The sequence below is a fragment of the Schistocerca piceifrons genome, chromosome 4 (assembly GCF_021461385.2).
Source record: "Schistocerca piceifrons isolate TAMUIC-IGC-003096 chromosome 4, iqSchPice1.1, whole genome shotgun sequence".
In the NCBI taxonomy this organism is placed as follows: domain Eukaryota; kingdom Metazoa; phylum Arthropoda; class Insecta; order Orthoptera; family Acrididae; genus Schistocerca; species Schistocerca piceifrons.
This window is the reverse complement of record NC_060141.1, coordinates 262,845,658-262,863,763: the sequence shown is the minus strand read 5'-3', so window position 1 is coordinate 262,863,763 and position 18,106 is coordinate 262,845,658. Positions and strand designations below refer to the sequence as shown.

Sequence of the window (18,106 nt, the reverse complement as noted above, 5' to 3'; positions counted from 1 at the left end):
TTGTTGTTGTTGTGATCTTCAGTCCTGAGACTGGTTTGATGCAGCTCTCCATGCTACTCTATCCTGTGCAAGCTTTTTCATCTCCCAGTACCTACTGCAACCTACATCCTTCTGAATCTGCTTAGTGTATTCATCTCTTGGTCTCCCTCCACGATTTTTACCCTCCACGCTGTCCTCCAATACTAAATTGGTGATCCCTTGATGCCTCAGAACATGTCCTACCAACCGATCCCTTCTTCTGGTCAAGTTGTGCCACAAACTTCTCTTCTCCCCAATCCTGTTCAATACTTCCTCATTAGTTATGTGATCTACCCATCTAATCTTCAGCATTCTTCTGTAGCACCACATTTCGAAAGCTTCTATTCTCTTCTTGTCCAAACTATTTATCGTCCATGTTTCACTTCCATACATGGCTACACTCCATACGAATACTTTCAGAAATGACTTCCTGACACTTAAATCAATACTGGATGTTAACAAATTTCTCTTCTTCAGAAACTCTTTCCTTGCCATTGCCAGCCTACATTTTATATCCTCTCTACTTCGACCATCATCAGTTATTTTGCTCCCCAAATAGCAAAACTCCTTTACTACTTTAAGTGCCTCATTTCCTAATCTAATTCCCTCAGCATCACCCGACTTAATTAGACTACATTCCATTATCCTTGTTTTGCTTTTGTTGATGTTCATCTTATATCCTCCTTTCAAGACACTGTCCATTCCATTCAACTGCTCTTCCAAGTCCTTTGCTGTCTCTGACAGAATTACAATGTCATCGGCGAACCTCAAAGTTTTTATTTCTTCTCCATGAATTTTAATACCTACTCCGAATTTTTCTTTTGTTTCCTTTACTGCTTGCTCAATATACAGATTGAACAACATCGGGGAGAGGCTACAACCCTGTCTTACTCCCTTCCCAACCACTGCTTCCCTTTCATGTCTCTCGACTCTTATAACTGCCATTTGGTTTCTGTACAAATTGTAAATAGCTTCTCGCTCCCTGTATTTTACCCCTGCCACCTTTAGAATTTGAAAGAGAGTATTCCAGTCAACATTGTCAAAAGCTTTCTCTAAGTCTACAAATGCTAGAAACGTAGGTTTGCCTTTCCTTAATCTTTTTTCTAAGATAAGTCGTAAGGTCAGTATTGGCTCACGTGTTCCAGTGTTTCTACGGAATCCAAACTGATCTTCCCCGAGGTTGGCTTCTACTAGTTTTTCCATTCGTCTGTGAAGAATTCGTGTTAGTATTTTGCAGCTGTGACTTATTAAGCTGATAGTTCGGTAATTTTCACATCTGTCAACACCTGCTTTCTTTGGGATTGGAATTATTATATTCTTCTTGAAGTCTGAGGGTTTTTCGCCTGTTTCATACATCTTGCTCACCAGATGGTAGAGTTTTGTCAGGACTGGCTCTCCCACGGCCGTCAGTAGTTCCAATGGAATATTGTCTACTCCGGGGGCCTTGTTTCGACTCAGGTCTTTCAGTGCTCTGTCAAACTCTTCACGCAGTATCATATCTCCCATTTCATCTTCATCTACATCCTCTTCCATTTCCATAATATTGTCCTCAAGTACATCGCCCTTGTATAGACCCTCTATATACTCCTTCCACCTTTCTGCTTTCCCTTCTTTGCTTAGAACTGGGTTTCCATCTGAGCTCTTGATATTCATACAAGTCGTTCTCTTATCTCCAAAGGTCTCTAATTTTCCTGTAGGCGGTATCTATCTTACCCCTAGTGAGATAGGCCTCTACATCCTTACATTTGTCCTCTAGCCATCCCTGCTTAGCCATTTTGCACTTCCTGACGATCTCATTTTTGAGACGTTTGTATTCCTTTTTGCCTGTTTCACTTACTGCATTTTTATATTTTCTCCTTTCATCAATTAAATTCAATATTTCTTCTGTTACCCAAGGATTTCTACTAGCCCTCGTCTTTTTACCTACTTGATCCTCTGCTGCCTTCACTACTTCATCCCTCAAAGCTACCCATTCTTCTTCTACTGTATTTCTTTCCCCCATTCCTGTCAATTGCTCCCTTATGCTCTCCCTGAATCTCTGTACAGCCTCTGGTTCTTTTAGTTTATCCAGGTCCCATCTCCTTAAATTCCCACCTTTTTGCAGTTTCTTCAGTTTTAATCTACAGGTCATAACCAATAGATTGTGGTCAGAGTCCACATCTGCCCCTGGAAATGTCTTACAATTTAAAACCTGGTTCCTAAATCTCTGTCTTACCATTATATAATCTATCTGATACCTTTTAGTATCTCCAGGGTTCTTCCATGTATACAACCTTCTTTCATGATTCTTAAACCAAGTGTTAGTTATGATTATGTTGTGCTCTGTGCAAAATTCGACGAGGCGGCTTCCTCTTTCATTTCTGTCCCCCAATCCATATTCACCTACTATGTTTCCTTCTCTCCCTTTTCCTACACTCGAATTCCAGTCACCCATGACTATTAAATTTTCGTCTCCCTTCACAATCTGAATAATTTCTTTTATTTCATCATACATTTCTTCAATTTCATCGTCATCTGCAGAGCTAGTTGGCATATAAACTTGTACTACTGTAGTAGGCGTGGGCTTCGTATCTATCTTGGCCACAATAATGCGTTCACTATGCTGTTTGTAGTAACTTACCCGCATTCCTATTTTCCTATTCATTATTAAACCTACTCCTGCATTACCCCTATTTGATTTTGTGTTTATAACCCTGTAGTCACCTGACCAGAAGTCTTGTTCCTCCTGCCACCGAACTTCACTAATTCCCACTATATCTAACTTCAACCTATCCATTTCCCTTTTTAAATTTTCTAACCTACCTGCCCGATTAAGGGATCTGACATTCCACTCTCCGATCCGTAGAACGCCAGTTTTCTTTCTCCTGATAACGACATCCTCTTGAGTAGTCCCCGCCCGGAGATCCGAATGGGGGACTATTTTACCTCCGGAATATTTTACCCAAGAGGACGCCATCATCATGTAATCATACAGTAAAGCTGCATGCCCTCGGGAAAAATTACGGCTGTAGTTTCCCCTTGCTTTCAGCCGTTCGCAGTACCAGCACAGCAAGGCCGTTTTGGTTATTGTTACAAGGCCAGATCAGTCAATCATCCAGATTGTTGCCCTTGCAACTACTGAAAAGGCCGCTGCCCCTCTTCAGGAACCACACGTTTGTCTGGCCTCTCAACAGATACCCCTCCGTTGTGGTTGCACCTACGGTACGGCTATCTGTATCGCTGAGGCACGCAAGCCTCCCCACCAACGGCAAGGTCCATGGTTCATGGGGGGGACTCAGGGCATAGACTGTACATAAAATACCTCACTGACTCACTCAAGGCATACGCCGTATATAAAACGTCTCAATGTTTCTCTCAAGGCATATACTCCCCACTGACTCACTCAAGATATGCGCTGTATATAAAACGTCCAACTCACTCGCTCAAGGCATATACCGCATAAACACCTCACTGGCTCACTCATGTTTGGAAGGTATGTGGAGAGGTAGCAATTACGAGCTGAGGCTGTTAGCTGACTGCTAAGGTGTGTCAAGATAACCCAATTTGTAGCCCCATTACCAATGAAGAGCAGGGATCTACAGTCTGCCTCATAGTTTTAGGTTGTCAAATGCTTCATGATTTCTCATTCCATACGAGTTTTCAGACAGAGAAAATTAATTTATACGTCATAAAAGTAGGGATGATTGGGTACGACAAACTAAATTCCTTCATTGTTAGAGACTGAAGAAGTCAGTGGTGAAAGCCCTAGCACTATATTTGAATGTGTAGTTTATTATTCCCGCCTACAGAGGATGTCGGTAGTGACACACAGATGCTGCACATCTCTACGACAACCACCGTCTGTGGCCACACGGGGCGGAATTGGCGTCTCGCAACGAGCTACGGCAGCCGGGCTCCTGTTATTCTGTTGTGCCATGCTGCATGAAGTAAGTTCACTATTATACCGTTGTGACTACAACGACACTTTTTAGCTTCTGGACCGGCTTGATTTCGCTACACATTCGGTGGGTAGTTTGAAAGACTATTGTTCTGTTTACAGTTTATACTTTCACACTGGATGTTGACGGAAAATACAGAGCGTTCCAAGACGATTCAACCCATCTGACAAGACAATGTCTTCTATATGAGTGGAAATAGGAACTTGTGGTGGACTTTAACTCACGCATCGAAACTGAAAGTTTACGTTGGCACCCGTTGTAAGCTGCCGATTCATGTGGTTACTGGTAAGAGTGCAAATAGTTCGCTAGCGTGCTTGTACATCACACTGTGTGCGTCACGTCGAGATGACGATAACACATCAACAAAACGCGTCTTGCCTTTTCTTGTTCAATAGGTGCCAATCAGTTACAAATGTGTGACATATTTTTCGTCGAGAGTATGGCACTGCACGTCTTACAGTGTAGAAGGCTTTCGAATTCTGTATTCCACTATCGGGCTCCAAGGTCACCTGATCTCAGTGTATGTGATTTCTTTTTTTTGGGGGGGTGGTTTTTAAAAGATTCCATCTATGTACCACACCCTCTGGCAAATCCGGCTGAACGCAGCAACTCCTGACACTTTCGCCGGTTGTCATCTTCGTCTGGATGGTTAATGTGTGATCAGTGGGGTGCACATTGAACGCTTATGAAAGATGTCTGAAATTTTGGCCCTAATCATGATTGTAGAAGTATTCAGTGGTTGTACGCGCATGCTTGCAGAAGGTCACATATTTCTTGAAATTAACAGTTTAGTATATGTAATTGCGAGTTTCTATCTTCAATCATGTATAAGATATGAATTTGTGACATCAGTACACCCTGTGCTATTGTGGCCTCCCTCCGGTGGGTCGGGGATGGAAGTACTCTGCTTCACATTCATTGCATCAAGAGAACGAGGGAAATCACGAAAGAAGTTAAACCTGATGATGCAAAATTCAAAGTACACGAAATATCTTAAAATTATACATTTGTCATGATACTTGTACAGACTATTGTTGGCAAAAGCTAAACAGTGGAATAAGTGGAAAGTTTAATAATGAAAAGAAAGTATAAAGACAGTATATTGAGTGTATTATTAGGTTTTCCAGATGTATTTTTGGAATAAAATATCCCATCAAAATCAAGCCGTGTTTGAATCCAGGACTAGAACCTGGATTTTTTCTTTCGTTCTATCCGTCATGTAGAATAATTACGGCGGACTCATCACTGTACTACACTCCGGATTACACACACACTGTACTGAATAAATCTGTATTAGTCTTGTGCTGTCAGTCGAAAAATTTTGGTAGCTAACACCTGAAACAATACATTGTGTTTTTAGAACTACCCATGAATGTCGACAGTACCATTATTCACAAAATACTGGCAAAGTGCTACTTCAGAAACAAAAGATGCGGCCAGAGAACTTCTTGGGTGGCAAGATAACACAAACGTGTAGTTTTTAATTGAAGCAAAATACAAAACCTAATACATCACAAAAAAGTGGTCGAAGAAAGTATGAGCCATCCATTGTATAAATTCTACGGTTTGGGACAAAATATCAGAGTTTGATGTCCCAACATTCACAACGTATTGAGGATTGAGTAATTACTTAACCTGTTGCTATCGAGTAGTGCCTGGAGGTCCATCTCATCCACTTTCTGAGCGAAGGAAGCAGCGTACAATGGACATTTTCAGCTGAATAGTCGTTGCTCAGAACGGCACATACAGCTCCACCTCTTCAACGGATAAAAAAAAGAAAAAAGCAAAAAGAGGGCAGTAGCAAACTGGAGGCGTGCAATGTGGTTCCGACGAATGTACCCAGGACCATATCAGACGTTAACCTGCAGTGTGTGGAGGACGATCTTACGTGACGTTTCTGGATGGTTTTTGTTCCACGTGTTGGATCGAATCATTCAGGTCAACCTAAACGTCAACGGGGTTGTTTATTTCAACACTGTCTATGATTCACTATCACTCTTTGTTCTACATTTTCATGATTAGTGTGGCGTGGACATCCCATCTTTCAACGTGAGAACCGCCGTGTGTTCATCGTGTGGCGAATACTCAGGAAAGCTGCCACAAGTCAAGTGGCCCGCTAAATAGCAAGATCTTAATCCCATATAAAACTAGTGAGACTGTTTGGGACAGTCGATGAAACGTAGCAATCAACATTCCCATAGTTCTTTAAGTCTGCGGGATCTAATTGTAAATGAGATACTTCAGCTGGCTATGGCATACTTGAAGAAAATTTCCGACAGTCTTCCTCGCCGAAATGAGCTGATTGTAAAGACCAGAAGCGGTATTATTGCATGGTATTAGCTTGATGACTGCTTGGGGTGGCTAATTTGTTGTCCGTTGTCTTTATCATTGAACACCCAAATTAATTTCTGAACTCCAAAGTCTATAATTAATAACGTGTCCGTTTCAAGATAAGCATCTTTTAAAACCTACCATTTGTTTTTATCAATACTGTTGTGAAAATTAGTATAAAGGTATGAATATTTACGAGAAAATTAACATTATCTGTTGGTTTTGTTGTGCACGATGTATATGCAGTAGTGTGAAATCCAGTACACCGACATATGTCGTCAAATAGTATCGCATTTGATATCAGTAGTATAGTATATAGCAAGACATCAACGATTCAGGTGGCAGAGGGTGGAACTCGTGCAAATGCAGTCGATTTTGTGCGCTGTTAGCGTGTGAGTACGTGCATTTACTGCAGACAGGAAACGGGCACAATTACTGACAGTGGATGTTGTGTACATAAACCACGGTTGTGACTGTGAGATTCGGAAAACAATTATCATATGATGAAAAAGCAAACATCAGTACGTACAAGGAAATGAGGCTGTGCAATCGTCAAATTGCCGAGAAGGTGAACTGTTCAAGTACAATGATTGATAATTTCGTTAGAATGGGCGCACCTGTGGACAGAACGGAAAATTGAAAATTATCTGAGGCACAGAAAAAGTTACTTTTGCGCAAAGTAAGAGGCACAGACCGTTATTCTCCTGAACTTCTTGCCGATTTACAGTTCCCAGTAACTGCCACACTTGTACTACAAACGTCTTGCTTTCAAGAAGCGACTGCAGAAACCTATATTAATACGCAGACATTAAGAGGCTAGATTGGAGTTTGCTGAAAAACATGTGTCATGGACTTCAGAACGGGATAAAACGATGTTCAGTGATGAGAAGAAGTTTAATTTACATGGCTATAATGGATTTAAATATTATTGGCTTGATCTGAGAACCGAACAGAAGGTTTGAAAGAGGAGGAATTTTGTTGGTGGAAGTGTAATGATTTGGACAGCCTTCTGCGCTGAAGCTAAGTTACCCATTTCTTGGCTGAACACTAGGATGAAGTCTATGTACACCGTGATGCTGGAGGCAGAACTGATTAGAACATATGATTACCTAGGGTACGTAAGTCTAAGGTTTCAATAACGCAATTCATCTGTCTATGGTTCTGCTAGAACCAAAAAGTGGTTTGAAAATAAGGATACCGATATCTTGCCCTGGCCTGCACGTAGCACGGATTTGAACTCCGTGGAGAGCCTTTGTGAAGTACTTGCAAGGCATGTTTATCGCAATGGAAGGCAACTAGGGACAGTATGAGAGCTGAAAAGAGTTATACGAGACGAGCTACAGTTCAACTGCAAGAACTACAAACCCTAATAAAATCAGTGCCGAAGAGGATTTTTGAAGTAATTAGGAAGAACGAAGGTTGGACAAAGTACTAACAATGCAATAACACAATACGACAGTGAGTGCTTTTACCAAGTTCTACATCTACATCTACACCTACATTTATACTCCGCAAGCCACCGAACGGTGTGTGGCGGAGGGCACTTTACGTGCCACTGTCATTACCTCCCTTTCCTGTTCCAGTCATGTATGGTTCGCGGGGAGAACGACTGCCGGAAAGCCTCCGTGTGCGCTCGAATCTCTCTAATTTTACATTCGTGACCTCCTCGGGAGGTATAAGTAGGGGGAAGCAATATATTCGATACCTCATCCAGAAACGCAACCTCTCGAAACCTGGACAGCAAGCTACACCGCGATGCAGAGCGCCTCCCTTACAGAGTCTGCCACTTGAGGTTGCTAAACATCTCCGTAACGCTATCACGCTTACCAAATAACCCTGTGACGAAACGCGCCGCTCTTCTTTGGATCTTCTCTATCTCCTCTGTCAACCCGACCTGGTACGGATCTCACACTGATGAGCAATACTCAAGTGTAGGTCGAACGAGTGTTTTGTAAGCCACCTCCTTTGATGGTGGACTACATTTTGTAAGGACTCTCCCAATGAATCTCAACCTGGCACCCGCCTTACCAACAATTAATTGTATATGATCATTCCATTTCAAATCGTTCCGTACACATACTCCCAGATAGTTTACAGAAGTAACTGTTACCAGTGTTTGTTCCGCTATCATATAATCAGACAATAAACGATCCTTCTTTCTTTGTATTCGCAATATATTAGATTTGTCTATGTTAAGGGTCAGTTGCCACTACCTGCACCAAGTGCCTATCCGCTGCAGATCTTCCTGCATTTCGCTGCAATTTTCTATTGCTGCAACTTCTCTGTATACTACAGTTCCATCCACGAAAAGCATACACCTTATTTTGTTACTCATGTAATGAAAGAAACTTCGTAATTCTGTCATGACTGTTTGAGTATTATTTCTATCTACTACTTTCGTAATGCATTCGATGAAAGTGTGCCTCAGACATTGTACTATTAATTTGGTGGATCCTTGACTTTGTACTGATTTCCACTAGTGTAGCTCTGATTTATTCAAGGTGAGTTTGTTACTGTGCCCTTCTGATATGCGGCTTCCATCTTATGTACAATACAGCATTGATTTTTGTATTCTTTTCAGATAAACAAGTTTGTCTCTAATAGCCTGTGTAACTATGAAGTTATTTTATCAACGATTATTATGCTTCGGGCCTTCGAATCACGTAAGTCTATAAGCTACTATAGAGTTCAGTTGCATGCCATTAAATGGTATTTTATGTTCTGCAAATAAAACGGCAGTGATCCGTTCGCTTTATGAAGGGTGAGCTACTAACGAAAATCTCTCATTGGCACCTAGCAAAATAACGTCTCCCGTGTCGGTGGAGAAGGAAGTCTACGATGGACTGGGTAATATCCCAGGACGGCTAGAATCACAGTGGCTCTCGGAGAAGATTAGCAATGTTGTAGTTGTTGTGGTGTTCAGTCCTGAGACAGGTTTGATGCAGCTCTCCATGCTACTCTATCCTGTGCAAGCTTCTTCATCTCCCAGTACCTACTGCAACCTACATCCTTCTGAATCTGCTTGGTGTATTTAACTCTTGGTCTCCCTCTACGATTTTTACCCTCCACGCTGCCCTCCAATACTAAATTGGTGATCCCTCGATGCCTCAGAACATGTCCTACCAACCGGATCCCTTCTTCTTGTCAAGTTGTGCCACAAACTTCTCTTCTCCCCAATTCTATTCAATACTTCCTCATTAGTTATGTGATCTACCCATCTAATCTTCAGCATTCTTCTGTAGCACTACATTTCGAAAGCTTCTATTCTCTTCTTGTCTAAACTATTTATCGTCCATGTTTCACTTCCATACATGGCTACACTCCGTACAAATACTTTCAGAAACGACTTCCTGACACTTAAATCAATATTCGATGTTAACAAATGTCTCTTCTTCAGAAACGCTTTCCTTGCCATTGCCAGTCTACATTTTATATCCTCTCTACTTCGACCATCATCAGTTATTTTGCTCCCCAAATAGCAAAACTCCTTTACTACTTTAAGTGTCTCATTTCCTAATCTAATTCCCTCAGCATCACCCGACTTAATTCGACTACATTCCATTATCCTCGTTTTGCTTTTGTTGATGTTCATCTTGTAGCCTCCTTTCAAGACACTGTCCATTCCGTTCAACTGCTCTTCCAAGTCCTTTGCTGTCTCTGACAGAATTACAATGTCATCGGCGAACCTCAAAGTTTTTATTTCTTCTCCATGAATTTTAATACCTACTCCGAATTTTTGTTTTGTTTCCTTCACTGCCTGCTCAATATACAGATTGAATAACATCGGGGAGAGGCTACAACCCTGTCTCACTCCCTTCCCAACCACTGCTTCCCTTTCATGCCCCTTAACTATCAAATTAGTCTGATATTCGTCTCCTCTGCTATAGCATTCTTAAGATAGCATGCAGGATGGAGAGCTGAGGATCACCAATTTAAGACATACCAGTTATCAGACGTCATAAATGCATCGACATTCTTCAGCCCCTTTATTTTCTTTCTATTTTGCCACTATGAAGTTTGCTGGAAAATGTAGTCCATTGCTGAATTACTTTACTTGGGTAGCGGCCGACCACTGTCTTCGTGACAGACGAGGGCGAAAAGAACACAGCTGTTCTGCCACCGAGAGGGGAGGAGGCCCCTGTGCAGGATTTGGCTGCACGCGGCCAGTACCCCACCTAGCGGCGTGCGCAGTTGTGTCGCGGCCAGATTTGTTGCAACAGGTTGGCTGCTGAGTCCAGGGACACGGGCGAAAACAACGCGGTGCGTCACTTTGATACCACGGCTATGTCTCAACGCTTCTAGCCCTGCCGCAACATTTCTTTCTGTTTCCGAGAAATCAACAGTAGATCAACATACTCGCCAGCTTATGCGTTCACCATTGCTGCTATACAGCGGTGATCGAAATTCGACAACGTACTTCATGCTTTGTGAGGTTCTCAGCTAAAGACGGAAATTTAGATGTGAAATATGTTGTTATGTAGTCAGTCATTTCTGCCTGAAGCGACGCATTGATTTGTTAGCTTAAGTTATTCAGAAACCGGTCTCACTCTACTCCTTTATGTACGAGTACATTTTAATTGCAGGCAGATGTAAGGAAACTTTAGAAAACTTGTTGAAAAGGATCGACTGTAAACCCAGCACGGCACATACACTGAGGTGACAAAAAGTCTTGGGATATCTCCTAATATCGTGTCGGATCTCGTTTTGCCCGGGTTATTGCAGCAGCTCGACGTGGCATGTTTTTATGTTTATTCCTTTATAACCAGAATAATTTTTTTCTCTATTTTTATATATGGAGACGTGTATAGTATTCAGCGAGTCACAATTGTTATTTTCATCTACGTTCTTCTGTAAGTTGGAAGTATCTAACCATTTTGTGATGACTCTTATGGTACATGTTATAATTGAGAGCATTCAGTCAAACAGCCTTATTGTGTAATTTCACAGCGTTTCTGCATCACGTAAAGATATTTTCCACTTTCCAAGATCGCATTATTTTAGAAAATTTGTTTTATTGTACTATACAGTACAGCCAAATGAAACGTTGGTTAGATTCATTAAGTGTGTCGTACAAACTGTTGTTACGAGACTATGCAGCATTAGAATCACCGACTCTTTTCGAAACATTTTATAACGCTCTTGGCATGATGCTGTGAACAATACGTATTCGATAAAGCTTAGGTGACTTTTACTGTCCCGATTGACATCATTGTGTTAAAAGATAACATGTCTGTCGATATGGGCTTTGAATTCGTTCGTCTCGACCGTAGCGCTTGTCGACAGATCGAACTATTACGGATGACTGCTCTCGTATTTAAATTCTCCCGCTTGATTATGTATCCAGTGACTCATGTACACTGTTCATTTGAGGCACTCTCTGACTCAGTGCGGTGATTCGACGCACATCGTGGAAAACATCACGCTCCGACCTGCGCAACAGATGCGGATGACATTTCATATTTACATTGCAACCTGCCATTCTCCTCTGTGTGCTGTATGTCAATGGAGATCAGCGCTCTCAGATTTTATTAAAGTCAGCCGGAAACTGTTTGGTTTTGGAAGAAGAACTGACATACATTTAAAAAAATGGAAGACTAAGGATTGTGATCGGATGCCTGGTACTCAAACCATGCCCATTTCGATTTTAATGTAGTTTGATTATTGTTCATTATAATTTAATAGATGGTAACATGCACAGGATATATATTCAATAATTAAGAAAGCACTAGCTACGTAAATGTATTCACTGTCTATTTTACAAGCATTCCAAACACTGACAACTCTATCTCGCACAGGTACCATCGTGAAAACTCACGTACATTTAGACTAAACATCGTACTGCAAAATAACTGTTTCTTATCAAACACACCTGATCGCCAACTTTAATCACTTGTGCTACCTTAAATCAGCAAACCACTAGTTTATTCATTTCTTATCACAGCCTCTCCACCTGTATCACAAATTAATATTCTCCCTCTCATCAAATTACTCACCGTCGCCGACATTTATTTCACGTTTTATACTCACTAATATCCAACGTAACTCTGATCATCAAAATACTGCCTGACTCCACTAGACTCAACGGTCCATTGACTATAGCAGGGTTATAATGCCCAACGACTAGTAATCTCCCGAAGAACTTGATCTTTGTATGTACAATGCGGTGACAACATCAAGGAAAAGCTGGCGGTGGTAGAGAGTTTTCGCTGGCTAGCCAACTCAAAAACACGTGTGGAACACGTCTTATTTTACGAAACTTGTCTCACTTCGCTAGTGGTTGGTTATCTTGTTTTGAGCTAGCGTCACAGACATCTTATACACCCTGTGGAGAACATTACTTTCGTCTCTAAAAGTCAGCCTAATTTCCAGTAACTGCAATTGCAACTTCAATTGTAGGATTATTTTCGAGAGTAAAATTTCGTGCTAAATCGCATTTCAAAATATCCTCTTCTTTCTTATATAATTCGAGTATGTACAAGGAAATATTGTCGGAGACGGAGTGTATTGACTATGGTATGAAATATTTACGTATGATAGAAGACGCTTGAAGTTTACTGATTTGACTCAATAATACCATACTCGAATATGGCTGACAGTCAAATATTATCGCTGAAAAAAAAAAACACTTTTCTGCTGAAATAACAGTTTAATGCGGACAAGTGCTAGCGGTGACAAAACGACTACATTGTCGATGAGATACTGACTCATGATAGATTTAGAAATAAATGACAGAACACAGATTCTCTCATCGTCACACTCTGTGACGCATACTGTCAGAAACGTGTTAACTTATACTAAATTTTGGTGTTATTAGACTATCTGAAGTTCATTTATTGTAGACAGAGCATCAACTATTTCTTCGTTCTACAGTGGTCGAGACATTTCGATCTTCAGAAGTCACAATCAATACATCTGTTACAAAATACTAAATTTTCAGTTTTGTATGGCCATGTAGGAGCGTTCTATTGTTTTTCGAGAATTGATTTGTGTGTGTTTAATGCGGGTATGCAATAGCACTCTGTAGCGTCATCAGCAAGTGGTTCTGTTGACCGAGCCACCTGGTGGCAGACACAATATACTGTAACAAATGTCGTAGAGAATACGCGACTACGTTCGGAAGATATCCCGACATTTGTTGATGCAGCAGTGGCCCTGTGGTGAATATGGGCGTCGCGAGTACACAACAAACGTAGTTATAGAGCTGTGACAAGCTGCTGATAGGATGTGTTTTTTTTAATTTATTTTTTAACGAGGTTCTCCTACTAATTATCAGGACTACTTTGTTACTACGGAAGTTACTTGCAAAAGCCATGAAGGCGTACAGCTGGATGCAGCTATCGCTGGGGAATGTTAGATGCACAGGCAGAAATGGTGCATTAAATAGCAAATAGAGCACACTATCCTCGAATTTCGCCTACGTAATTGTTGCAGATACAATATATGAAAGTGCTGAGAAATGTGAATATTATAGAACCATCAGTTTAATAATTTATGATTGCAAAATAGGCTACTGACACAAATCATGCGAAAGTGTGGAAAGGCAATCGCAAGGAAGACGAGTTTGAGTACCGGAGAAATGAAGCTACAAACCTAGGGTTTATCGCACAAGGCATACGGAAGAAAAACATACTTACGTTTATAACATGTTGGATTTAGTATTCTCTTGTGGCCAATAGCTAACATCAGAAACATTTCGGAAGTGTTGGTGTATGGCGTATCTATCAAAAAGTTAATATTCAACCAAGACGGCGTGCTGAAAAATAGTTCTTCTGATTTCTTTTGTGTGAAAAATCTTAAAGTTTTTTCATAAAAAGTTGGAGGCATCACTTTTCCCCATGCCCTCTTAAATCATAAAATCACGGCGCTGAATTAGTTCTGGCTTGTGGAATCCTCAGGCTTAAAAACTCATGGTTTTTTAAATCGGTATTAAAAAAAAACCAATATAATCTATGTAAAAGCGCTTCCCACAAGAAATCGTGAACGAAATAGTGAATGAAAAAGCTAACAAAGAAAGAAAAGAAAATACGTGGAATACTTTACTAGACAGTCATATGATCTGCTGTTATTCGTTGAAATTCTAAAGCCAAAAGCAACAGGAAAAAATGTTGCCAGCGAAACAGAAATATCCATTTTCAGCTGCTTTAAATCATCATCACTACTCCTTTTCTGTACTCATTTATTCTAGCCGTGCTATAAGACCTTGTATAACAGGAAACTTAAAGAAATACCTTTTTCGATAATTTGGGTTATTTTCGTCACAGGTAGACACGAACAGCACATTTCTACAAGTTAGCTACATTTTTGAAACAAACGACTTCACGGTGAGTAATTCCTGAGACCAAGCAAGAATCAAGTTATTATTGATTTTTATTATTCCATGTTATTGCAAATCCTGTACGAGTAAATTGCAACAGTTACTATTTCCCTCTGTACCACGAAGAGAGCCTCACCGTAACGTTTCCAATGCTTTAAAGGAGAACAATACGAAAGATCTGCGCTATGAAGGAAAAAGAAAAGCTTCCAAGTAGCAGAATCTAAGAAGACTCTGAAATCGTTGGAGCAAATCTTTGTACCGGAAACTCTACTGGGAGTAGACAGCAACGTAAGAGCAATAAAGGAATTCTGTGGTTTCGTAAATATAGGTTCTATGCTTCGTTTTGTGATCACTGGAATGAAATACTAAATATGTTTCTATACTAATATGCTAACCCCAAGCGCTCAGGATACTAACATAGAATTTCTAGACCTGAAAACAGCTTCTGAAAATGTAGAGTGGAGCAGGATATTTGAAATTCTCAGAAAAGTAGGTATACGCTGTAGGGGAAGAAGGATTATAGACAGTTTGTACAACAATCAAGAGGGAATAGTAAGAATCGGAGATGAGGAGGCATGTACTCGAATTAAAAGAAGATCTAAGACAGGGATGAAATCATCCGTCTTTATTGTCCAGATTGTATATCGAAGTAGCAAGGACGAAAGGAAAGGTTCAGAAATGGATTAAAATTCAGCTTAAAAATATACAGGAGTTAAGATTTGCTAATGGCGTAGCTACCCTCAGTGAAAATCATGGAGAATTACGGGACCTGTTGATGTGAATGAGCAGTCTACTGAGCGCAGCGTATGGACAGAGAGTAAACCAATGAAAGATGAAAGTACTGAGAAGCAGCGAAGAAGATATTTGCAACAAATTAAACATCGAAATTGGAGAACAGGTGGTAGATGATGTGAAGGAATTCTGTTACCTCGGAAGCAAATTGAGACATGACAGACACAGCAAAGGAAAACAATGCATCGCTTTTCTAGTTACCGTTTGCCCTGTAAAAATCTGCGATTACTCCCATCTGGTCATATGTCCGAGCGCATTTTCAGTCCGCTTACGATAATTCGGCATATATTCGCATCGAGATCTTTGGGTTTTCTTGTTTTCATGCTACGTTTTTCGTTAGCTAAATGCTGTGAAACTCTTTACGTGGCGTCTGTTGCGAGCAATCAGTGTCACAGCAGCAATTGTCACAATTCCTGTAATTAGGTTAGCAATGCTGTTGTTAATAATTCGCTGTCTTCTGTGGTGCCTCAGTCCAACGCGTTGCTGAGGTACAGCTCGATTCTCCAGGACTACATTGACGTTTTTAGCATTACATCTCCTTCAATTTATCATGTTCGTTTGTCCATGAAACGTATTTCTCCTAGATGGCCAAATAGGTTCCACATTTGCCCTTGCACTTTAAATAATGTAACATGCTTGTGGCTGTACTACAATGTAATCCTTGGAAACGCGTTGGACTAAAGTGGTAAAATGAAATACAGTGTTACTAGCCAAAATTTTCGTAACCTATAAGGTACAATCACGGAAAGCTGCTCATTAAACATCTCTTAATAATGTCTCATATTATAAATATTAAGCTCTTGCCACGTCAGCAGTGACATCATTTAGCTAACGGAAAACAATCTACGAAAGCAGGAAAAAATTTCTAGACGTTAGTATGTACCGCAAATGAAGTGAAAGTGAGCGTCTGATCTATGACTAGGTGAGAGAAAAAAAAGAGATTTTGGCAGGACAGACGAGTAACTAAAATTATTGCTCTGATAAATCCTTTGATAAAAAAAAGGCGAAACGAGACTGGAAGGTAATTAAATATGACACTGAAGCAAGAAAAAGACGTTTGAATTTATAAAACTATTTTAAGCACTTGCTGTGAGAAATGGCCTCACCAACAAACGAAATGAAGAGTTAATTAAAATCGATCAGGAAAGAAGTCTTTGAAAGTCGGGGAAAGAGTGCTGGGGTACATGTTGAGGCATGCAGAATTATCAATCGTTATAAAAAAGATGCGTGGGCGAACATCGTTTTAAGTACGGACGTCGACTACTGAGAACGCTGGTAGGCGGAGCTGGGAATAGAACGTGGCGGAGAGAAAGATCGTTGAAAATGTCGATGAATGTAAAAAGAAGGGGTGGAATTGCTGGGAAGCACGCAGATGTTGGGTAGAACAAGTGGAGGAGTCGTACCTCTGTGTTGCGGCAGGTCTGTGGCGGGCGCAGGCGTGGGCGCGCCACTGCTGTAACGCCGGGCCGTCACCAAGAAGGCCCGAGGCATGACTGCGGCCGGCCGCTGTCTGGGGGCGCGCACGGTGGCCGCTGGGGGTGGGGCACAGCGGCGCAGGGGAGGGGCTGGGAGGGGAGGGGCACGCGACACGCCGGGGGAGGGGAGCAGCGGCGTACCGGCTGCATTGTAGTTTTTGTCAACATCCGTGGTGGCATACAAAAACGTCTAGAGAGCATGTCGAGCTCGTGTGCACCGCATGGCAAGGGGTACTCTGCCGTGAAAGTCCACAGCTGAAAAGTAAATGCTGCAGTTGATGTGGCAGGAGTGTGATGAGAATTCTCATTATGCTAAGGATGTTAACCCTTCTTTTGGCAAAGTTGCTCTCAAGCAAAATCAACATTTCTCACTGTTTTCTGTAATACATTGCAAGTTTCGTCCTTGGATGGGCAACGTTTACGCTCTACAGACGACGATATTCTGCTGCCTCCGGTGAAAGTTTCTGTATATTGTTCAACTTGAGCAGACACCGTTCAAGCTTCTGTGACCAATTATAGGTGTAGCTTTTTTTTCGATTTTGTCGCGTTGTTTCTTCTTGTGCAACAAAAACTACTTATAAGCGGGAAGGGGGAGTCTTGACGGTGGGTTATTGTACAAATACATTTCCGAATTTTTACCTTGGCCAATTCAAATGTACTTACATTTTCTGGGAAGAGGAAACCCGTCTTCAAGTACTGGATGGACAACGAAACTAGAAGAAGAAGAAACAGCAGATCCTGTGCCAGTGGACGATGTACGATGTGACTGTTCTAGTCACTCGTCAGAGTATGGGTTAAACTGAAAGATATATATTTTTTCCCTAAGAGACAGTGGACTGTAAAATGAGGAAAATGTGGAGTTGTTCTGTGCTTTGTACCAAAATGGAATTTTTTAAAGACATTTCAAATGAAACAGAGTAAATTCCGACAGTTTTTACAGCCACAAGAATAACATTGTAGTATTTATATTGCAGCACCCATACGCCTTTTCTGGGCAACGGCGAAGGCAACATACTTATATTGGAAAGAAAATCATGTAAAATCATTCACGTGGTCACGTACTAATTTAAATAAATTAATATTTTTTTCTGTGACAAATAAATGGTTAACACATATAGTCACTGCGGAGGGCAATGAATGATCTATTCTTAGCCACGACGCTGGAAATAAATACAGTTCCAAATTGTCTCCTCTTTCCAGAATGAGGTTTTCACTCTGCAGCGGAGTGTGCGCTGATA

At 41.0% G+C, this 18,106-nt stretch overlaps 1 protein-coding gene across 1 annotated transcript in view; it reads right to left on the bottom strand.

Annotated features, from left to right (window-relative positions):
- The window catches only part of LOC124795779 (zinc finger protein 697), a 93,633-nt gene extending 76,749 nt beyond the window's left edge, over positions 1-16,884 (bottom strand). Inside the window, exon 1 of the mRNA XM_047259862.1 lies at positions 16,797-16,884. Coding sequence (XP_047115818.1) covers positions 16,797-16,884 — 88 coding nt within the window. The remainder of the gene's footprint in view (positions 1-16,796) is intronic.
- Positions 16,885-18,106: the final 1,222 nt, after the last annotated feature.